The 24,482-nt window shown below is 44.5% G+C and overlaps 1 protein-coding gene across 3 annotated transcripts in view; it reads left to right on the top strand.

Annotated features, from left to right (window-relative positions):
- TSNARE1 (t-SNARE domain containing 1) overlaps positions 1-24,482 on the top strand; it is a 635,428-nt gene that overhangs the window by 362,986 nt on the left and 247,960 nt on the right. For all 3 annotated transcript variants that reach the window (XM_054984298.1, XM_054984299.1, XM_054984301.1), the window contains exon 9: positions 18,994-19,158. In XM_054984298.1, coding sequence (XP_054840273.1) covers positions 18,994-19,158 — 165 coding nt within the window. The remainder of the gene's footprint in view (positions 1-18,993; positions 19,159-24,482) is intronic.

Here is a 24,482-nt window from a genome sequence, read left to right as displayed (position 1 = left end):
AGAGATGAGCATGAACCGAAATACGAACCAACATTCAGCATGAACCAGGCAGTTCGTGGTTCGCGAACTGGCGGTTCGTCAGAGCCCATTTCTGACGTACCACCACAAACTTTAAGCTGGTTCATTTGGTTCGTTTTTTGGTTCATCACTGCAGACAGCCTGGCACCGATCAGTCAGTTTCCTAGGAAAGAGGCACGGCACATGTTTTACATGCAGAAGGTCTCTTGGGTTCAGTAACCACAACTTCTGGTAGTTATCTGTAAATTCCTCCTGATTCAACTCATGTCCTTCTTGCAAGTCATGAGCAGGGATTTGGGGAACCAATTTTTCAGTGATTTGTTTGGATGTGTCTGTTGGAATGATTATAATTGTCTTCATGCACAATTAGATTTTTTTTCTTTCCGTTACTGCTATCCCTGACACATGTCTGCTGCCGCCACCGCTGCCTCCGTTTCTTTTCAAAAGGAAAATTTAAAAAAGTTTGACTTTATTTTTTTAACTGAGACTTACTACTTAGTGTCTCTGTGTGCCTTCAGTGTTTGCCCAGGAGCCCAATTTAGCTTGTGAGCAATCATATGGTCACTTTTAGGATCGATAACATGGACGGCACAGATGCAGCTAGCCGACGAGGCAATCTACCCAATGTCAGTCCCTTGAAAGATTCATTTGACTCTGGAGGGGCAAAAAGGGGACATATTACAGGTGATTCATTGTTTTATACAAGATGGTCAGTTTGATATCTGGAATGAATATGACCACAGAGAATACTGTTTCTCTGGTAAATTAGGTGATTTAGTTTGTGAACTGGGAAAAACAATTACAAACTGCAGCAAACTAGCAGCCACTGAGCTTGTGCAAAGTGAGGAACTGTGCTTGTGCTGAACTTTGCCAGGGAACCTCAAGGCAAGCCAATCGGGAGCTTTAGAGTCACTAAAATACAGGCGGTGCCTGAAGATTTCCTAGAATTACTATTAATCTTCAAACTACGGAGATCAGTCCCCCGGGAGAAAATGGCTGCTTGGGAAATTAGGGTTGCCCGGTCCCCTCACCCTCCAGGTGGGAGGCAGGAGACCTGGCACTCCCCTTTTTCATAGTCTTCTGAGAACTGATATCATCGTGAAGGGCCTCGTGCCACCCCTGGGGGCGCTCCACAGCAGGCCGATCCACAGGAGCTCTTCAGGGCTCTCCCGGCAGCACTCCTGCGCTCTGCAGCAGGCTGAATTGGGCCCATTTGGGACCAAAATTGGTCTGCTGCGGAGCGCAGGAGTGCTGTTGGGGTGGCGCAATGGGCCCTGGAGTGCTCCCGCTCTTCGCAGCAGGCCGATTTTGGCCAAAACAGACACAATTCGCCCTGCTGTCGAGCGCAGGAATGTGTTCCTAGTGGGCTAATTTAGGCCCCAAACTGGAGTGATTCGGCCCACGTGGGTCCCAAATTGGTCCACTGCAGAGCGTGGGAGCGCACCACGCTGCCTGGGAGCATACCCCAGGAGGCACATTCCCCCACTTTTTCCCTGCTGGATAAGTAAGAGGGGATGGGGGAGTGGAGAGTGGGAGCGGGGAATCTCCCACCCCTAGTGGGGGACTGGCACCCCTATTGGGAATGTGGACATCATGGCATTAAACCCCGCTAAGGCCCTTCCCCTCCCCAAACCCCACCCTTCCCAGGCTTCATCCCCAAATCTGCAGAAATTTTCCAACCTGGATTTGGCAACCCTATTTTAAGATCCTCCCCCTCCCCAAACCCCACCTTTCCCAAGCTCCACTCCCAAATCTCCACCTATTTCTGAAACCAGAACTGGCAACGCTAAGCTTACTTTGGTCGTAGTCAAGGGTGTTTGTACGAGTTATATTTCTCTGGCAGGATGCCTAATCAATGTCCAGTTAAAGGATCTCTAGCAGTAGATGCTGGGAAGGACTTTTCTCTGCCTAAAACCTTGGAGAGACGCTGACAGTCAAGAGGAGACCGTTCTAGGTTAGATGGGCCAATGATCTGCGTCCCAGTTCTGCTTTGGACAGCAGGCTGACATTATTTGTGGCTCATATCCAAATTGGTGATGTGAAAGACCCCTACCTGAGTCAGTGGAGAAACACAATACTGACCTCGAGGGACTGATGGTCTAATTCAGCTTCATGTTTGGGTTCAAGTGTGTATTCTGCCCCTCCTTCGCCAAAGAAAATTAAACTAAACCCTTTGGCCAGAGTTGTACGCTCAGCCCTTCTCCTTTTTCAGGTTCCAGATCTTTTCATGTTTATTTTAGGTGATCTCTGCTTGCTCTGTCCGGTTGCTGTGATGGTTGTGTGTGCCAGAATGAGTCTCGCCAGCAGCTTGTTCTATGAAGGGAAACCTGCCCAGAGCTCAATGAGGAATTCACATCTCCAGGGCCGATTCCAGATGGGCACTAATAAAGCGAGTGCTTTCGCTCTTTCCCCGTTCGCACCCGTCAAACCCCGTCCCATCTTACCTGCGCTTCATGGCGCTCTGTTGCGTGCTATAGGCTGTCGGTGTGAACATCCGAGTACGGGTTTGCACTGTTCTCGATGCCCCGTCACCACTCAGAGGCCTGCCCCTTTCCCCTCCGCCAGCCAATGACGGGGCGCTTTTTTAAAAAAAAAGCGGGCGCAATTTGTGCAAGAACGGAAATGCATTGTTCAAAGTGCGACAATGCGCACTTTGATCTCAACGGAACGGGTGAGGAATTTCCATTCTTGCGTTTCTGCGTGGGGGTGGGAGTTTTTTTGTTTGTTTGTTTCTCAGAAAACATTTTTCGATGTTGTGAAATTCCATCGAGTGCGAGTTCTCAAAAGGCGCACTTGTGCTTCTTTGCCTCTGCTCGCACGGCCCATACGCATTTTTCGTGCTGCCGCCATTTTGTCCTTCTCAAAGAATCCCGCCACGCTGGGTCTCGATGACCTTGTTTTGTCCCAGCCGCTCCGGAAATTGAATTCCCTGAAGATGGAGGTTCTGTGTCTGGGTTGTGGGGCAATAGAGTTGGGGACCCGACTCCCAGCTCTTGATGGGGTACAACTGAAACCTTTGTTGACAGTGAGGAGCCTGGGCGTGATTTTGGATGCCACACTTTCAATGGAGGCCCAGATCACGACCGTTGCCAGGTCAGCTTTTTTAAAATCTTTGACAGGCCAGGCAACTGGCGCCCTATCTCTCATCTCAAGACCTGGCCACAGTAATCCATGTAACGGTCACCTCTAGGTTAGACTACTGCAACTCACTCGACACTGGGCTGCCCTTGGGCATCACCTGAAAGTTACAGCTGGTCCAGAATGCAGCGGCACGTCTTCTCACTGGAACGCCAATCCGAGCACACATCCATCCTGTGCTGTGCCAGCTGCACTGGCTCCCAGTGAAGTTCTGGATCCGGCTCATGGTATTGACCTTGGTGTTTAAAGCTCTGCACGGACTGGGGGCAGCATACCTGTGGGACCGCCTCTCCCATTATGTCCCCTGAAGGACATTGTGCTCTACAGACAAGCAGCTCCTTATGATCCCTGGCCTGAAGGACATACAACTGGTCTCAACCAGGGCCCAGGCCTTTTCTGCTGTGGCCCTGGCCTGGTGGTACACTCTACCCCTGGAGATCTGGGCCCTGTAAGACCTGTTACAGTTCAGTAAAACGGAGATGTTCCAACAGGCCTTTGTATGAGGACCAGCGGCTGTCCTTTCACCCTTCCACCCAAGACCACCACCTTTTCCGTGACTGCCCTCGGTCATGTGTATACCCACATGTTATGGCTCATATGCGGCTGCCAATTGTCTATTTATGTGGCCTATACATAGAAGGTGCCTGAAGTATTTTAATGATTGTTTTAAATTACCTTTGATTTTATAGTTTTTTTTAATGATGAACCTATTGTATTTTATGCTTGCTGTGAGCCACCCTGAGCCCATTCATGGGGAGAGCGGGATATAAATTAAACAAACAAGCAAGCAAGCAAACAAACAGACCCAAGACCACGGCACCGCTGCCATTTCCATGAACTTGTGGAGAAATGCCAGTTCAGCCCTTCTTGAAGCAAAACCACATTGTTCTCTTTCTCTTTAATTTTCTTTTTTCTTTCCCCTACTTCACATAAAAACTGTGGCCACCTTTCTTGTGCATTGGTGCATATGGATCAACTTAAATTTCTGTGTGGGTGCAGAATGAGCACAATAACACAAAATTCACACCAAAAACCCTCAAACACCTTTATTTGATATTAAAGCCATTAATTACACAACGGGGGAAAAACATGAGCAAAATTGTCTCTCTGTACACCAAACAAAGAATAAAGTGAAGGATAAACACAATCTTCTCCCCTATGCTTGGAAATGTACCTTTATGTAATAGTAAGATGTAGGTAGAACAATCTGTGAGAGCTGTGTGACTATCCCAAGGTCACCCAGCTGGCTTCAAGTAGAGGGCAATCAAACCTGGCTCTCCAGATTAGAGTCCTGCCGCTCCTAACCACTATACCAAACTGGTGTACACTAAGCAATCTCTACCACGTGAGGTCTATCAGACCTCATCACTTGGGAAAGACTCTGACCTGCTGCCTCCAGGGTGTTCCCAGATAGTTTACTGATTACAAATCAATGGGTTGGATCCAGACTCGAGTTTCCATCAACAAAGTAGGACTTTCCTACCCCGTCTTCCAACTGATCTCCACAAAATGTGGAGGGAGGTTGAACACATGAAGCTCCCTTATCAGACCCTTGGTCCATCAGGGTCTGTATTGTCTCCTCACACTGGTAGTGGCTCTCTAAGGTCTCAGGCAAAGGTCTTCATCTAATGTCTGATCCTTTCAACTGGAGAAGCCAGGGATTGAATCTGGGGACTTGTGCATACCGAGCAGATGCTCAGCCACTAAGCCATGGCTCTTCCCATGGCTTAGAGAGCCAGTTTGATATAGTGGTTAAGAGCAGCAGGACTCTAATCTGGAGAGCCAGGTTTGATTCCCCTCTTCTCCGCTTGAAGCCAGCAGGGTGACCTTGGATCAGTCACAGCTCTCTCAGAGTTCTCTCAGCCCCACCCACCTCACAGGATGTTGTGGGTAGAGGAAGGGAAAGTGATTTTCATTATTATTATTTTCTGACCAATGAAGAGGATACAGAAAAAGAAAAATAATGGAAAACAGGAATATACATAACACTAAGGGAAGATTAAGATACCCATTACATAGAATATTCAGAGTACAATTACTATATATCATTTGAATATCATGTTGAAGTTTATAACAACCATTCTCAGAGACATTTCCTCTCTCTTTTACTATGTCTCGCTATTAAATAAAACATTTAAAATATTATATTGTATTATAAAGTATTTAACAATATTTGCTGTTGTGTTTTTTTTACCTTCAAACTAATTTCATAAAGCATATTATAATCTGTACATTTTAATACTAGCAATAGTATACTATAATGTGCCAAAGAATGTTAACTATACTAAATTAGTCAAATTGAATAATATATGTTTCTATTTTGGAAAATTTGAGACTTAAAATAGAAAATGTTTCTGTGACCTCTGTTAATCTGAGCTCCTATCCAAATTTACGTTATTTATTCATATTTTTTTATTTCTCATCTTTATCTACAATAGGCAAAGTAATTTTCCCATTTCTTTTTTAATTTTCAGATGGGTCTTCTATTTATATAATTTGTTAGTTTTGCCATTGCCACATATTCTGTCATTTTATCTTTCCAATTTTCTCGGGTTGGGCAGTCTTTGTCTTTCCATTTACTTGCCGTTACTACCCTTGCTGAGGAAGGAATTGTAAGCCGCTCTGAAACTCCTTCAAGTGGTGAAGGGTGAGGTATAAAACCAACTCTTCTTCTTCTTCGTCTTTGTCTTCATCATCGTCTCTTCTTCCTCCTCCCCCACCCATTAGTGAAAAGGGAATTGTCAAAAATTGCCACTTTAGTTAGACCTCAATCTGGAATTTATCTTTAGCACGTGTTCCTTAATTTTCCATTAACATGTCAATTGCCGTCTATTGGAAGTATATATTTATTTTGGTTTAGTTTAGTAACTTAGCAAAGTAATATAGTCAGAAGCATTTAAACCCTTAAAAACATGCATTAATTAATTAGTCTTCAGACAAAATCATAGAAAGATAGAACTTACAGTTTATTGTAGCAGATTTCTTCCATAGCAATATTTTCTGGTAATAAGAAGGGAAAGATCCTTTTCTAAAGAGTTACATTCCCTATTCTAATGCCACGGCCTGAAAAAGTAGGCAGCAAGGCTGGGTAAAAGGGGACTCCATAAAGAGCATGGAGGATTTACATCCCTTCATTTTGGAAGACCATGTGGAGAGAGAGATTTCCCAAGAGGCACAGAGGCAAGAGAGGAGTAGTCAGTAGGCGTTCCCACCTTAGACAAGAGAGTGGCAGATTGCTAGACTTACACATTACATTCAAAGAGACATGCAGCGCCCCCCCAGTGTCCAAAAGCAGGCCTATTCCAACACCATCTTCAGGCTAACTCCTCTGTAATTTATATAGTCATCCGTTTCGCTAATGAGTTAGATTTCACTATTATGTTGCCTTACATATTATCTGCTGCTTTCAATATGTACTCCTATATCCTACCTGTGCTGTTTAATATAAGTCCTAGAATTTTGTTCTGTTTCAGCAATTCCTCAACCCCATACTGGATCCTTGCTCATACCATGTCGGTGTAAACTTATATTCATTTACCCCATGACATTGTTTATGGAAATGTTCTTGGCACTGTATGGAAATGCCTGCCCTTGTCCTTGCCACTGATTGTACTAATCTCACACTATAGCCATTTCCACACTACTCACCTTCATCTGGAATGCTGCGGAACGTCACAAAAAAAAGTGGAAGATAGTGTCTTCTCGCAAGAGTTTTGCAAAATGGCTTATGTAATCTGCCTTGAGTCTCAGTGAGAAAGGTGGAATATAAATGACATATCTATCTATCTATCTATCTATCTATCTATCTATCTATCTATCTATCTATCTATCTATCTATCTATCTATCTATCTATCTATCTATCTATCTATCTATCTAGATAGATAGATAGATAGATAGATAGATAGATAGATAGATAGATAGATAGATAGATAGATAGATAGATAGATAGATAGATAGATAGATAGATAGATAGATAGATAGATATACCCCTACTCCTTGTATTCCACCTCCATTCTGACATCTACCGGAGGTTCCCTTCTCAGAGTTTAATTCCTAGACATGCAGAGGCCCAATTTAGACTGGATCTGTAGTGAAATCATGTCCCTTATCACTTACCCGGATGTCCACATATACAGCCAGACACCGCCGGCTGCATACCTTCATGTGTATGCAAGTGAAGAAGCGTAAGCTTCTCCTTATGGTTGGAAGGGCTGCAAAATTCGGGGGGCTTGATCCAATGGAGGCTTGCTGGAAGTGACAAATTCTGCACATAGATGTCTAGAGCAGACCCAGCAATGCTTTTTTCTCTTTGCAATTTTGCACACCTGAACAGGTGTTCAATTAAAGCCTTGTGGATTTTGATAAGGTTGCAAGAATGTTTAGACGTTTGTCGTTGTCGGGGTTTGTTATGTCTGTGGCCTTAATTCAATTGCAAATTCGACTGTCTCCTTTCTTGCCCGTAGCACAATGATCCGAGAGATAGATTTCCATGAAATCTGATTAACACATGACATATATTCAAATAGGTCTGGGGAATCTGTTACCTTCTTACTTTTGTAATGCATGGGATAATGTTATTTGGTAATGCAGCTGAGAAATTCAGAGATAAGCTGCTGACAGATATTACTATTCCTTGAGACCAGTTGCCATAATGGCAGCATGTTTATTGTGATTTTTTTTAAAGAATGTATTGTAAATTGTTCCTCTCTGTTAAAGGGTTTGCAGCACCCAGTGGTGAATGCAGATAGACAAAACTGAAGTAAACAAAACTGAATAGCCTTGATATCGATAGTGCTCAAAACATCTTTTTTGTGGCATTTATAAAATCGAGAAGCATCCCCAAATAGTCCTAAAAATAGACCAGAAGGATTCCTTCATGGGTTGGAGGGAAAAGAAAATACATCTTCTATCTCTACCATCCCAAAAGTGGAGGAAACATTTTAATATGTGGTTTTCCATTCCAGATAAAGGATTTGTTCAGTAAGGTTGCCATCTCGGGGTTGGGAAATTCTTGGAAGTTTAGGGGTAAAGCCTAAAAATGGTGGAGTTTGTGGAAGGGAGGAGCGTTAGTGGAGCATAATGCCATAAGTTCTAGCCTCCAAAGCAGCCATTTTCTCCTCCATACTCTAGAAATCAGTTATAATTGCTGGAGATTTCCAGACCCCATCTGGTGGTTAGCAACCCTATTGTACAGGCAGCCGTAGCATTAAGATATGTGAATGTATTTAGGTTGGTGACCACAAAAACAATCATTGCAAAGCACTGGTAACTTAAACAATATCCACCTATACAACATTGAGTCAATAAAATATGGGAATACTTAGTTATGGATAAAGTATCTATTTGCATCTCAACAGCTGAAAATATGTTCTTTCAATTTTCTGGAAAGATGGTCTCCTTAAATATATAGAGAAAAAAGAGAAGTGGAAAAACTCGATTCCAAGTAGCCTTAAAGTACTTGCTATTTACTACTCTTTATATTATTTCATCAATTGGCTTCTTGCATACAATGTTATGTTGAATTTATGAATCTTTACTATAGCTATTATGAATCTCTACTGTAGCTTTTTCCATATTTGTATGTTTAACCTTTTCTTGGAAAATTTAAAAATATTTTATTTATTATTTTTAAGATATGTGAATGTGAGCAAGGAGGACATTGTAACTGTCCCATCCTTTCCCTTACCTGCCCAAATTCATCAGTCACAGCTCTCTCAGAGCTCTCTCAGCCCCACCCACCTCACAGGGTGATTGTTGTGGAGATAATAATAACATAAGTTGAAAACCTCTCTGAGTGGGTGTTAAGTTGTCCTGAAGGGTGGTATATAAATCAAATGTTATTGTTGTTGTTGCTTGTTGCTTGTTGTTGTTATACTTAGGAGTTACCCAGAGAACAGAGTGTGTTTAGCTGGTAAGAAGAATCCTTTTTCCAGCATCTCTGTACTTTGTCTCAAACTCTGCAAATGGAGGTTATAAACAACAGGTGACAGGAAAATGTCCCTGTGCAGATACCGTAGTTTTGTCTTTTCTGGAATCCCTCATCTTGGAACCACTCATTACAGTGGAGACAAGTCTGACCGTTGTGATGTACTTCGCTATTCACCCTGAACGATCAGCACTGGAAAGAAAGACAGAAAGAAAAGACAAAGTGAAGTGCAGTCTTTAATACGTTCATCCCCCTCCCCAGTTATCTGAGTAATGCTGTCCCTTCTTAGACCACTTTGCAAATGGGGTAGGGGGATATTTGATACAAAGTGTGCCATTTCAGATTTTGCAAGCTCAGGAGAATGCAGTGGAGAAAGCATTACCCTTCCTTGGAGATAAGGTCAGGTTAAGAATACACAGTGTATTTTATGACTGACTTGGGTATACCTTCTGCGCCTTTTTACTCTGCCATGGGCTAAATAAAACACTGCTTTTCAGTCCTCCCATTATCAAACGGGGCTATAAAATTTTAAAAAGCACTCATAAAAAATCTAGGAGTGTCATCTGGAGAAAATGCCACCTGAGTGAATGCCATTATGTCGACATGCTTTTTAACATCTATGTGAATCTGCTGGGCGAGGACATTGAGAGATTTGGGCTGGATTGTCACCAATATGAGGACAGCTCCAGGGGTCATTTCGTAGAAAGAGAGCTGCAGGGACTCATTAGCATATCTCATTAGCATTTGTCACACCCCTCGCCATCACCAGAAGTGTGTCATTAGCATAACTGATTTACATATGCCACACCCCTGACATCACCTATCCTGGCTGTTTGGCCCCCATCCTGGCCATTCTGGGTCGAAATTGGGCCCAAAATGGCAAAAAGGGACTGAAAATGGCCGAAAAGGGGCTGAAAATTGTCAGAATTGGGCCACTGCTGAGCGGGAGAGTGATCCACCACCCATCAGAGGCCTGATCCTGGCCGTTTTGGGACCAATCCTGGCTGTTTTAGGCCTGATCCTGGACATTTTGGGCCAAATCCAGGCCGAAACAGGCCAAAATAGCCAAAAAACAGGTGGGTGGGGCCACCTGACATGTAACCTCTTTGGAGAACTACCGGAACTGCGTTCCTGCGCATTCCCCCTCAAAATGAGCCATGTTTATCTCACTCTATCTCACACTTCCAGCTAATCCTAGGGAGGCTGTAGAAACCCTGAAACAGTGCCTGGAGGCTGTTTGGGAGTGGATGTGGGCTAATAAACTGAAGTCTAATCCTGACAAAATGGAAGTGTTATTGGTGAGCAGAAGGTCTGACCCAGGATTCACATGTTCTAGATGGGGTTGCACTCTCCTTGAAAGAAATATTTCTTAGTTAAAGGGTGCTCTTGGGCCCAAGTCTACTGTTGGATAAGCAGGTGGCAGCTGTGGTCACAGGTACTTTTAACTATCTTTGACTGGTTAGTCAGTTGTGGCCTTTAGGGATGGGCATGAACAGGGGAAAAAATGAACCATGCAGTTCATCGTGTTTCACGAACCATGAACCACAAACTTTCACGAACTTGCCTCGGTTCGCGAAGTGGTTCATTTGGTTTGTGAAAAGGTCACTTTTGGGTCAGCAAAACATCATTTCTGGGTCAGCAAAAGGTCTGCAGAAAACTCATCTCCCCCGTTGCCTAGGAAATTGATTGATCGGCACCAGGCTATCTGCAATGACGAACTGAAAAATGAACCAAATTAACCAGCCTAAAGTTTGTGGCGGAACTGGTCTGGTTTGTGAACCATGAACTGGCCCGATTCATGCCGAACTTTGGTTCATATTTCCGTTCATATCCATCTCTAGTGGCCTTTCCTGGGCAGAAAAAAATGGGCTACTAAGATACGTGCCTTGATTACATCTCCATTAGATTACTGCAATGCGCTCTACATGGGGTTTCCTCTGAAAAGTGTTTGGAAACTTCAGTTGATGCAGAATGCTGCAGCCAGGATGCTGACTGGGGTTGGACACAAGAACATATCACTCCAGTTTTGCCTCATCTACACTGACTCCCAATCTGTTGTTGGACACAATTCAAGGTTCTGGTGTTGACTTTAAAAGCCCTATAAGGCTTGAGACCAACATACCTGAAGGATAGTCATTCTCTTATGAACCTACTCAGCCACTGTGATCATCTTGGGAGGCCATTCTTCAGTTATCCCCTTCATCCGAGACTAGGCAAGTAGCAGCACGGGAGTGGGCCTTCTTAGTGGTGGCGCCAAAACTCTGTAACTCTCAGCCTAGAGAGATTCGCCTGTCCCCTTCTGTTGCTGTCTTCTACCAGTGGGTGAAGACTTTTTTAATTTTTTTTTTATTTTTTTTATTTTTGTTTTGCTTAACATCCTCTAAGTGATTCCATCCTCCCTTCCTAATGTTTTAACTTTATAAAAAAATGATATGTATATATTTTAAGTTCTAGTTTTAAGTTGTTTTAATTATGCATTTCTGTGTTCGTTTTTACGGCTTTTAAGATGACATTTTAATTTATGTATTTTAATTTGTGAGCCACCTTAGTGGCCCTGTGAGGGCAGAAAAGCAGGTTAAAAATCCTGTAAATAAATATTTACAAAAGATGCAGAAAAACCCAGGTCTGTTTTGACCTTCGGGTAACATTATTTTTGAGACACCTCTTAGCTGAAGTGCCCATAAATAAGTAGGATGATTTCTTTCCCCCAAGCACATCTCACCATTATACAAAATATTTCCTAGAGGAAAGAGCAGGAAAAATGAGCAGAGATGTCAATCTTTTATGTTCCTGGTTGTATATTAAATAAAATTCCACCTGGAGATAAACCAAGATGGGTAGCCATGTTAGTCTGCTTATAGCAGTAGAAAAGAGCAAGAGTCCAGTAGCACCTACAAGACTAATGAAATTCGAGGTAGGGTATGAGTTTTTGTGAGTCACAGCTCACTTCTTCAGATACTTCTTCAGATATTTCTATCCGAAGAATAGTTTGGATCATGCATCTGAAGAAGAGAACTTGATTCTCGAAAGCTTATGCTACAATAAAATTGGTTAGTCTTAAAGGTGCTACTGGACTCTTTTTGATTTTGCTATCCGAAGAAGTGAGCTGTGACTCACAAAAGTTCCTACCCTACCACAAATTTTGTTAGTCTTGTAGGTGCTACTGGACTCTTGCTCTTTTCTACTGCTACAGACAGGCTAACACAGCATCAAGTACCTGAAGAAGTGAGCTGTGACTCACAAAACCTCCTACCCTGCCACAAATTTTGTTAGTCTTATAGGTACTACTGGATTCTTGCTCTTTTCTACAATTCCAACCATTATTTGTGCTAACAAGTTTTATTTTGAGTCCCCTCCTCTTTGATCATTCTTCCTGTAACACATTTCTTCCCTCCCCACCCAGGTTAAGGAGAACATTCTTGACAACCATCTTCTTCACATAGTCAACATATATACTTACTTAGATGACTCTGATATAGAGAGTTCTTCTAAGGGCCTCAGTAAACATTACATTTTCCACAGGGACGTCTCATACTCAGGTTAAGGGATTGGGCTCACACAGGTCCAAATTGGTTCCCCAGGTCTGTGTCCATTTGGAAAATGGTGTAGGCGAAAGGTACCCCATGTACCACGCTTCCGATCCAAATTAGGTTGTGTATGCCTGGGAATCTGAGACCTCCATGTCTCTCAGCCTGACCCAGAGATATCCTTAGGAAAATGAAATTTGTAATTAGGCCTTAAGAGATGCCCTCCAAACTTGCATTTCCTATCATTGAAAATATGGCCCTTGACAACATGTACAACTTACTTTATGGAGGTGAGCATTTCATCCTCCAAATTCTTCTCTTGCTTGGATTGCATATCTGAGCTGATGAAGAATGCATCTCCTTCCTCCCCTGTCTCCTTTCCTCTTCTCCCTCACTGCCCATCACATCTTTCTCGCTCTCCGTTTCTCTTTTCCCTCACTGTCCATAACAACGACTGTGGCTTACTATGGCTGCTGGGGCAGTACCAGACATTTCTGGTGACTCGCCAGATTGTCAGCCAGCTTTTTCATGGGCTGATGGAAATCCTTTTCCTTCTTTTCTTCCCCAGTGCCTCAGATGTTATGCCCTGGGAAATGTAGCCCTCAGTTGGTTTTAGATCAGGGGTCCCCTTCCTTTTTGAGTCTGTAGGCACCACTGGGACTTCGACACAGAGTAGAGCCACCAACTAAGGTTGATCGCTCTGTGTTCCTGGAGACTTTGGGGAGTACAGTCTGGAGAGGGCAGGTTATGGGGACAGGCTCCAGTAGGATAAAATGTCATATCATGCCACCTTCCAAAGTAGTCATTTTCTCCACTGGAACTGATCTCTGTCAGCTGGAGATCAGCTGCATTTCCAGGAGAACTCCAGCCATCAACGGGAGGCTGGCAACCCTAGCCACCACAAAGGGTGGCATCAACCACAAAATGGTAGAAGTGAAGTTTGTCATATATGCCTGTCTGCATATCTGTGTTAAGTCCTGGCCCTCTGAGGGCATGAAAAGTTTCTTATTGATGTTAAGGAAGTAGGTTATCTCATAAGTATTTACTTTCTCTTTCCCAGTGCCTCCAGCAAGTGTCCTTGAACGCTGGCTGCGGCCAGCATGAAATGCATCCTTCTTGGGAACTGAGATGATTTCATTCTTTGTTCTGTCTAGCCTAAACCTAGCTTCTCCCATTCACCCCCCCCCCCCGGCTCTTTTGTGTCCAAAACTTTAACGGTCCTTATCCTAATGGTGGGAACTTTCCCTATAACTTACATCACCCACCCCATTTACTCCACTTCTGCCAATCCAGCTGTCTGAGCACCTTGAACTTGATGGATCTCTAATGAAGTTGCTTCAACCAATACACCTGTGTGTTTGCTGTGGAAAACTTGGGGGTTCTACCTGCCAAGGACTGACAAAGTTATGTATAACTCTAACAGTAGCTTTTCAACATTTGAGGCAGAAGCTCTGTCTAACAGGATGCCTTTGAAACAGAATATATTGTTTAAACATGTTTTTGTGTATACACCCAGATTACCTTCATTAGCTTAGTGAAAATCCTTGTGCCTTGATGGCAGCTGCTCCCAAAGCAACATTTTTAAAAAATCTATACAAATAAACAGATCTGCAATGGCCAACCAGATGTCCTTCTGGCAAAAACTCCATCTTGTCCTGCCCACTTCCCAAAAACATCTGGTGGGTTCCCAAAAAGGTATGTCAGAGATCCCTGTTTTAGACGATGCAGAATCAACGGGTCAGGGATGGAGATAGTTGTGTGGACGGAATTTCTGCTCGTCTGCCTGCCCCTCATTTGCCAGTTGTCACCCTCATGAGTTGCCACCGCAACAATAAATGTGTACCGCAATAGCAAGTGTGGTTGGGGAGAAGAGGAAATAGGAGGAGAAAAAGTAATTACAGGATTTCTTGGAACCGTTTCAAGAATGTTCTGGGCTACTGTTCTAGCTGTATCTGAAGAAGTGAGTTGTGACTCATGAAAGCTCATACCTTACCACAAATCTGGATAGTCTTATAGGTGCTAGTGGACGCTTGCTCTTTTCTGCTGTTACAGACAGACTAACACAGCAACCCATCTTGGGCTTTAATGTGTGTTGTGTGCCGTCAAGTCGCCTCTGACCTATGGTGATCCTGTGAATGAAAGACCTCCAAAACATCGTATCAATAGCAGACTTGCTCAGATCCTGCAAACTGGAGGATGTGGCTTCTTTTATTGATTCAAGCCATCTTATTTTGGGTCTTCTTATTTTCCTACTGCCTTCCACTTTCCCTAGCGTTATTGACTTTTCCAGAGAGTCTTTTCTTCACATGATATGGCCAAAGTACAATAGCCTGAGGGCCAAGCTACACATGACGAATGACACTTGAACAGCAAGTGTATTTCTCCCTGTTCACTTGCCCTCCACTCAATCCGCTTGCCGTTCAAGTGTCATTCATCATGTGTAGCTTGGCCCTTAGTCTTGTCATTTTAGCTTCTAAGGAGAATTCAGGCTTGATTTGATCTAGTACTCACATATTTGTCTTTTTTGGCTGTCCATGTTATCTGCAAAACTCTCCTCCAGCACCACATTTCAAATGAATCAGTTTTCTTCCTGTCAGCTTCCTTCACCATCCAACTTTCACATCCATAGACTAAATGGAGGAATTTTGCATTTAGGGGGTAAATAGCTCATTCCCTCCTCCCCTGGGCCCAGTTCCAAGCAAACTGGGGGAGAGTGTTGCTGCACATTTGAGTCCATGGAAGTCTTTGTCGTGCTAAACTTGTAGATCTTTAAGGTGCCACAGGATACTATGCTGTTGGTTTTTTGCTGCTAAAGACCAGTGCCGCTGTCCCTCTGGAATTTGTGAGTGTGTGTTTCTTAATTTAAACTTCAGCTGGAGTACAACTGAAATGACCTGTTAACTTAATGACCAATTTCAATATTCATTTACTTTAATGGACAATCATATCCTCTCTGAACTGTGGCATTTGCATCCAGATGACATGAAATTGGGGAGGTGGGGCACAGACTCTATTAAAAGCAGGGGAAATGTCACATTATTTTATTTTATACTGCCGGTATTTAAATGTGCATCATTATCTACATATATTATCTTTTGAAAAAATAATGGAAGTTTACATGCTCAGCAAAACAGAAGTTTTATAGATGTGGGATTACTTGAATGTCTCTCTCAATGCATCCAGTAATATTTCCCAAGAAGTGAAATGGTATCAAATGAATGGAACTACATTAGCATGCAAGTTTTAATTTCACAGTCACTCCTTATAAGGAGTAATTCAATTTCCAAACATTTGCATATATAGAATGTCTTCAGTTGTAATTTATTGTTCACATTTTTCTCTCTGAGATTTATTATCTATTCACACTTTTTTAGCTGTTTTCCAAATGTACAGATAACAATGTATGTCATGTTTTATAACCTGGCATTGCATAACACAGATCTGTTCTGCTAGTAGAAGTGACTTGCTTTAGTGGAGGAGCCTTCTCCTGACACAAGATAACAACAACAACAAGCAACAAACAACAACAACATTTGTTTTATATACCGCCCTTCAGGACAACTTAACACCCAGAGTGGTTTACAAAGTATGTTATTATTATCCTCATAACCAGGGGTCATTTCATAGAAAAAGAACTGCAGGAACTCATTAGCATAACTCATTAACATATGCCACAGGCCTTGATCAGGCCAAAATGACCAGGATTTGGTTGCTGCCAGATGGGGGAATATTCCCCCACCTGGCAGTGGCCTGATCAGGGCCGTTTTGCCCACAATCCAGGCCGAAACAGGCCCCAAATGGCCATTTGGGGCCTGTTTGGGCCTGGATCAAACCCAAAACAGCCTGGATTGGGTTGGTGCCGGGCAGGGGAGGGGTCCCCCACCAGGCACCAACCCAATCCTGGCAGTTTTGGTCCTGACCCCGGCCGAAAAGGGCCCCAAAGGGACAGAAATGGCCATTTGGGTGACGTTTGGGCCCGTATCATGGCCGAAACAACCTGGACCAGATCAGTGCTGGGCAGGGGAGGGTTCCCCCACCTGGTACTGACCAAATCCCGGCAGTTCTGTCCCCGATGCTGGCAGAAAATAGCTCAAATGGCTGAAAGTGGCCATTTGGGGCCTTTTGGACCAGAATCGGGGCAGAAAAGGACTGAATCGGGTTGGAGCCAAGCAGGGGGACCCTCCCCTGCCCAGCACTGACCCATCCCAGGCCCCTTTGACCCTAATCCGGGGCTGAAACGGGCCCAAAACAGCCCAAAATGACCATTTTGGGCCTGTTTTGGCCAGGACTGGGGCTGAAATGGCCAAGACTGTGTCTTTGCTGGGCATAGGAAGCTTCCCCCACTGGGCAATGACCCAATCTGGGCTGTTTCGGCCCCGATCTAGGCTGTTTTGGCCGCAATCCAGGCCAAAACTGCACCAAATGGCCAACAATGGCTATTGGGGGCCCGTTTTGACCCGGATTGGGGCTGAAATGACTGGGACCAGGTCAGTGCCAGGCCAGGGAGGCTTCCTACGCCTGGCACCAGCCCAATCCAGGCTGTTTCAGCCCTGATCTGGGCCAAAATGGGCCAAAATGGTCATTGTTGACCCGTTCCAGCCCGGATCTGGAATGGCGCAGGACTGGGTCGGTGTCAGGTGGGGGAGTCTTCCCCTGCCCAGAACCAACCCTATCTGGGCCATTTTGGCCATGATTCGGGCCAAAACGGGCCCAATCCAGGCCGAAACTGCCCCAAATGGCCGACAATGGCCATTTTGGGCCCATTTCTGCCCAAATCGGGGCCAAAACGGCCGGGACCCCGGGTCAGTGCTGGGTGGAGAAGTCTTCCTCCACCCGGCCCTGACCCGATCCCAGCTGTTTCATCTCCAATCCAGGCCATTTCGACCCCAAACCAGGCCCAAACATGTCTAAAATGGCCATTTTAGGCCTGTTGCAGCCAAAACGGGTCCAAAATGGGTCCAGGCCAAAATGGGTCCAAAATGGCCATTTGGGGCCTGTTGCGGCCTGCCCAGAATGGCCATTTGGGGCAGTTTCAGCCTGGATTGGGGCCAAAACAGCCTAGATCGGGGCCGAAACGATGCTTCCGCCACCCGGCACCGACCTAATCAGGGCTGTTTTGGCCCCGATTGTGGCCATTTTGGCCCCAATCGATGCCTAAATGGCCCCAAACCTTTTAAAGTCAGGTGGACGGGGCCATCTGACTTAGGGGATCTACCGGAACTGTGTTCTGGTGTGTTCCCCCTCGAAATGAGCCCTGCTCATGACAATCACCTTGTGAGGTGGGTGGGGCTGAGAGAGCTCTGAGAGAGCTGTGGCTGACCCAAGGTCCCCCAGTTGACTTCAAGTGGAGGAGTGGGGAATCAGACTCAGCTCTCCAAATTAGAGTCCTGCTTCTCTTAACTACTACACCAAACTGGCTTGATTAGAGTCCCACACTCTTAACCACTACACCAAACACCAAAGATGTTCTTAAGAGTGTCTTACATCAAGGGAAAGGTCCTTCCACCAGAGGGCACCTGGTCCGTGGTATCCAACCTTTTGGTCTGACCTGGACAGTTCAGCCCAATCTCATCAGTTCTCGAAAGCTAATTGTCACCCTTGGTTATTGCTTGGAGGGTAGGCAATGGCAAACCACCTGTGAATGTCTCTTGCCTTGAAAACCATGTGGGGTTGCTGTAAGTCAGCTGTGACTTGATGGCACTTTCCACCACCTCCTAAATTATGGGGATATTGTTTCAAGCTTATGCTACTGTGTTCTCCCTCTGCCCATCCAAGTAGCAGTGTGGTGTAGTAAAAGTGTCAAACCAGCACACAATGCAGGAAGTTCACAACTCCCTCCCCCCACCATGCACACCCCCATTGCCCCTTGCTCCATGCCTAGAAGATGGTGAAATGCCATCAGGATCCCTAGCCAAACTGGCCTGGGGGAAATTGCTACCCTGGGCATGTAAGAAGGGGCCAAGAGAAGTAAGCACTGATCCTGCCCTCCCCCTCATGCTCTGCCCAGGTTCACAGAATCAGCATATATAAACACATGCACACATATATAGACTTTCTTTTTTTTCTTTATTCTTTCCCTCTTTTTGTTTTCTTTTTGCTCCTTTTTAGTTCTTTTTTTTTAAAAAAAATCTTTCAATAAATTTCAGAAAGGAAAGCAAAGTGGGATAAAAATGCAATAGAGAGAAAGATAATGCCCATTAGGGCTTCTCTTTAATGCATGAATGAGTTAACGTGAGAAATAGACGTCTGGGTGGTTTTCTGGGGCTCCTTTGACCTTTGCTCATGGACTTCTCCCCGAGGAGTTCTTCCTCTGCAAAACAGTCCTCCAATTTTGAGTTCTATCGTAAGACTCTAAAACCTGTCGCCTGTGTCTGTTTCATCAGAGTCCCAAAACCCCGTTTTCTGACCTGGCTGATGATGAGAAGATCTTTAATGGAGGCGAGAGTATGTGGCCAGAACAGAACCAGGAACACGCCTTGCTCTCGGAAATCACAGAAGAGGACGTGGAGGCAATCCGCCAGAGGGAAGAAGCCATACAGCAGATTGAGGTTAGTAATCAACATCTGCGGGAAAGCTGGAAGGTGGAAAGTGCTTGTTATCTCTGTCCCGACGGATGCTTGAGAAACAGTAAGAATTGTTGAATGCGAGCAGGCCTTGGTGAGAATCCCAGCGGCAGCAAAAAAAAACCATCTCTAGCCACTTTCTTCTCAGGTTTTTGCCCAATACATCTGGCTCAAAAGTGGCCCCGAAGTAGTCAGGTTTAGATGCTATTTTTGGCAGTGTGAAGTACTGTGAAAGCATCTTTAGGTTTGGTGAATCATAGAATCATAGAGTTGGAAGGGGCCATACAGACCATCTAGTCCAACCCCCTGCCCAGTGCAGGATCAGCCTAAAGCATCTCTGACAAGTATTCATCCAGTTCAACTGTTTTGCCAGTGAAAATAATATTTGTTTCTGTTTTGCCTTTACCTGAATTAAGTTAGATGTTTGGTTTATTACTACCTATTAAATGCATAGCCACCTGCCACCCCACATTTTCCCCTGGTTTTCTTTAAAATTCGCTTAACATCACTAGAAGTTACTCTCAAGGACTAACCAGAAAATAGCTACTCCCATCTTCCCTGTGACTGTGGAGCATGGAAATTGAAGGGGGAAATCACTAACTTTTATATCCATGATTCAGAGATTCTCCAAAAAGCTCACTCGGGTCTTTAGTAAGGCTCTCTAATGTGTATAAGTTGATGATCTAGAATAATCCTTCTAACACGTTAGAGACGATGGCTGCTTCCTCACACGTTGGATAATCCACTTTCAATACTCTTTAGTGAACATTTGAAACTGATTTTCCATGTGTGGAACAAAAAAATCCACTTCCAAAGGATTGCGAAAGTGCATTGAAAGTGCATTATTCAACGTGTGTGGAAATGGCCCCTCACTGAAGACCTGTGCATATCAGAGCCTTGTATTGTGGAAATGCATTCCCACAGATGTAAAAATACGGTTTCCTGTTTTGGCAAATGTGAATAAATATTGGGCGAGTTTCCCCATCATCAGGACAGAGGATGATCTTGACAGGCTGGGAAAGTGGGCTAAAACTAATAAAATGAATTTCAACAGACATAAATGTAAAGTTCTGCATTTAGGTAGGAACAATCAAATGCATAATTATAGGATGGGGAAGACTAGTCTTGGCAGTAGTATGTGCGAAAAGGATCTAGGGGTCTTAGTGGACCATACACTGAACATGAGTCAGCAGTGTGATGTGATAGCTAAAAAGGCAAAGGCGATTTTCGGCTGTTTGTTGTGACACAATATATAGAAATGTATGTCTCATGACCTGAGCTCCATTAAGTGGAAATGCTAGGAATTATACCTGAGGTGTTATGCTGGGATGTGCTTAACCACTGAACTTCTTGACTTCACTGAGTTTAATAGTAAAGCTGCCAGTGTTCGCAATCTGAGGGCTCATAATAGAAAACTCGAGAATTGCTTCCCTGAGCCTGTAATGAACGATGCCTGCAATTCCACCAGTGTTTGGGCCTGGGTGTAATGAATCCATCCTGATGTTCCAGGAGGGTGTGTGTTGTTTATTACTGATGAGGTCTTGCAGCAAACATGTCATATTTCAGGTCTAGATGCTCCTGTGGAACATCTACTGCTGTCAGTGATCCTGAATGGTAGAGTCACCTCCAGGCTCAATCCATGATATCTTAGGGTTTCATGATTTTGAAAGCCTTCTCAGTCATCACCTGGGCTGGTCAGAAACATCTGGCTGACTGCTGATGGAAATGGGATGTTGAACTAGATGGACCCTAAGCCTGATGATTGGTTTTCAGTCTGGTTCTCCAATGTACCCAGCCACCTTGTTGAAAGTAGGCATGTCTGGGGCTGGCCAGTGCCATAATGGGAGAGCCAATTTGGTGTAGTGGTTAATAGCTTGGGACTCTAATCTGGAGAGCCAGGTTTGATTCCCCACTCCTCCACTTGAAGCCAGCTAGGTGACCTTGGGCGAGTCACAGTTCTCTGGAGCTCTCTCAGCCCCACCCACCTCACAGGGTGTTTTGTTGTGGGGATAATAATGACATACTTTGTAAACTGCTCTGAGAGGGCATTAAGTTGTCCTGAAAGGTGGTGTATAAATCGAATGTTATTACTATTAATGTTATTATTCTCAGTCATCACCGACCCTACTGGCAGAAGGTTAGAAACATAATGCTGGAAAGGACTCCAAGGGTCATTTAGTCCAACCCCTGCACAGTTCAGGAAATTCACAGCTATCTCCTCCCACTCTTCCAGTGACTCCCAGAGGAAGGGAGGGGAATCCAAGATCCCTGGGCAATGTGCCCTGGAGAAAAAATTCCTTCCTGACCCCAAAATGGTGATCAGCATTACCCTGGCCATATAAGAACGGGCCACGAGAGCCGAGCACTAGGTCATCTCTTCATGACCTCCCTCTCCTTATCTGCGTAAATTCATGCTGAATCATAGAAGCTGCATTGCTGATTCCCTGAATGTAGAAACATTACAGTTCTTTGAAGGGGGAATGTTTACTCCCCCCCCCTGCCCCGGGGCCCGGGAGTTCTATGAGAAATCATGGAAAAAATGAACATTTTCTTAGGTAAACTGAGGAAAGCATGCACTGGTGAGGAAGTTTATCATAGGATTTTCTGATCCAAGCATAGTCCTCTTCTCCCTGAATTCTCCTGATTCTCCGTCTTCTAAATCACATCACGTACCTGATATATGATAGAATTAATTCTTGTTATTTTCTGTTTGCCACTTCGTACATTAAAAAAAAAAACCCAAGTGTTCAATGCAGTGAGTAAACAGACAATTCCTTTTCCATACAGACTTTAAGAATAAACTCTGTGATAGGACTGTGTAATAAATCAGAAGACTGGGTTAAGAAATATAGACGTGGCACCCTCTAATTGGATTAAGCTAATTGTTTTGAGGTAGATGTGGGAATATTATTAGCATAACAAGAAATGTGATGTGATCGACTGCACTTGAAGACCATAAATGTTCCAAAGTACTGAGCTGTTTTGAGCAGGGAAGAGACGCTGGGTAGAAGCAGACGTGAGAATGAGGCATGATTTAATGTTATACTGGCAGCCTTAATTCAGCGACGAAGAATTATATGGGCCAATAGCTCCTTAATGAAGCTAATTATATGGCAGTGCTTGCATCTTGTGTTAAAGTATGCCTGGGAATGGTGTATGCCAGCCAACTCCAGGTTAGAAATTCTGAAAAATTGGGGGGTGAAGCATGAAGAGGGTGGGGTTTGCAGAGGAAAGGAAACTCAACAGGGTTTAATGCCGTAGAGTACACCCTGCAAAGCAGCCATGTTCTCCGAGAAACTGATCTCTACAGTCTGGAAATCAATTGTAAATCCTCGAGATCTCCAGATCCCATCTGGAGGTTGGCGACCTTCCATGTCTGATACATTTTCATATAAATGTACCTCTTAGGGTTGCCAATCCCCTGCTGGGAGTGGAGGATCCCCTGCTCCCCCTCCCCTCCAGCTTACCAGCCAACAGGGGAATGTACCTCCTGGGGTACACTTCTGGGTGGCATAGCATGGCATGCCGCAGTAGGCCCATTTGGGCCCCAAGTGGGCCGAATTGGGGCACTGTAGAGCACTGGAAGTTGGCAGGATCCTCCCGGCAGCTCTGTCGTACTCCGCAGCAGGCCATTTTGGGCCAAAATCAGCCTGCTGCAAAGCACAGGAGCACTCCAGAGCCCATCGCACCACCGTGGCAATGCTCCCATGCTCTGCAGTGGCCCAATTTTGGCCCCAAATGAGCCCAATTCGGCACGCTGCGAAGCACAGGAGCGCTACCACTGCAGTATGTGGCCTGTGCAATGATGTCACTTGCTGGATTCGCTGCCTGGGAGTGTGCAAATACTCCAAAATTGAGTGCCAGGTCTCCCGCTGGCCTCCCACCTAGAGGGCCAAGGGACGTGCCAACCCTAGTACCTCTGCATTCAATGGGACTTGCACCCGAACAAACAGGCACAGTTGTTGCAGCTTGAGACTGATGGAGAGTCCTGTGCCCTGAAGGTACTGTTGCTCATAGATGGAGCACAAATTTTGCATGGAGAAGAGCCTCGATTTAATTCCCTGATGGGAGTTAGTGGAACTGGCTGGGGGTACTCCCTGCCCCAAATCTTGGAAAGGTGCTGTCAGTGAAAGCAGGCAATACTGAGCTCAATGGCCCAGTGGACTGACTCAGCATAATGCAGGCTCCTATTGTTCATAAAGCCCATTGGATTCTTCGTCACACCTGCAGCTTTCCAAGGATATGTCCAGCTTTCCGGTTTTTCTAACAGCTTTGGTTTATTTTTGGTCTCATCCATCCATTGCAGAATGTGGTTCAGGCCTGCTGATTTCAGCCGGAGAGATTTTGGCCAGATATTTGGTTTTGATTTGTGTGTTCAAATATTTAAATCTCAGTTTTCCTCATGGCTCGAGGTGACTTATAAACCGCAATTTTAAAACATACAAAATAAAATAACCTCCTCCCCCAGTCCTTGTGAAAACTGAGCTGCTCCCGAAAGGAAGCTCCCAGCGGGGGGTTGGCAACCAGTGCGCTGGCATTGGTTGTACCCCATTCTGCTGTTCCTTGCTCCTTCACCAGCCTCTTTCAGCTTGCAATGTAACTCTTCAGTCATCAATTTCAATGCATTGAAGTCAATTTCCTTGGAAATCCATACCCCCCACTGGGAGCTTCCTTTCAGGAGCGGCTCGATTTTCAAGAATACCGTGGACCGCTCTTAATCATCTGAGTGGCCATGATGGTTCTTTGCCTGTAAAAAGAAAGGAAATTATATAATAGAAGAATTTTGGTGGACTAATAATCATGATGATCTACTAAATGGATAGTGTTTGGAAAATTTGAAAGGTGTTCTAATAAAATGTGAATGCTGATTAATAGACATTGAGTTGTTGTATGGTCTCCTTGGATTGTGTGTCCTCCTTTTTCTTTGTACTGTATATTGGAGACTATCCCCTTTGTATGTGGCTAGCTGGTTTAAAGATAATTAGGCAAATTTTGTGGAGGAGTGGTCCATCCGAGGTTATTGGCACAAATAACTAAATTGAACCTCCATGTTCTAGTGCAGTACCCCTCAGAATACCAGTGCTGGGAGTCAACAGTGAGGGAGGCTGTCCCTCCCTTATCTCTGTAGGCCTTTGGGGGCATATGGTTAGCCACTGGGCGTGCTATACAAGATAGTCCATGGATCTGATCTGGCACCACTTCTCTTATGTTCAACTAAAAACTGCAAGTAATGCAGCAGATTTGTCAGTAGAGGCTGTGGAAGTGAAAGAAAAACAGCCCGGAAAGCAGCCTACTGTTTATAGCAAAGC

This window comes from Eublepharis macularius, chromosome 7, assembly GCF_028583425.1.
Source record: "Eublepharis macularius isolate TG4126 chromosome 7, MPM_Emac_v1.0, whole genome shotgun sequence".
NCBI classification, from domain to species: domain Eukaryota; kingdom Metazoa; phylum Chordata; class Lepidosauria; order Squamata; family Eublepharidae; genus Eublepharis; species Eublepharis macularius.
This window is presented reverse-complemented; position numbering and strand designations above follow the sequence as displayed.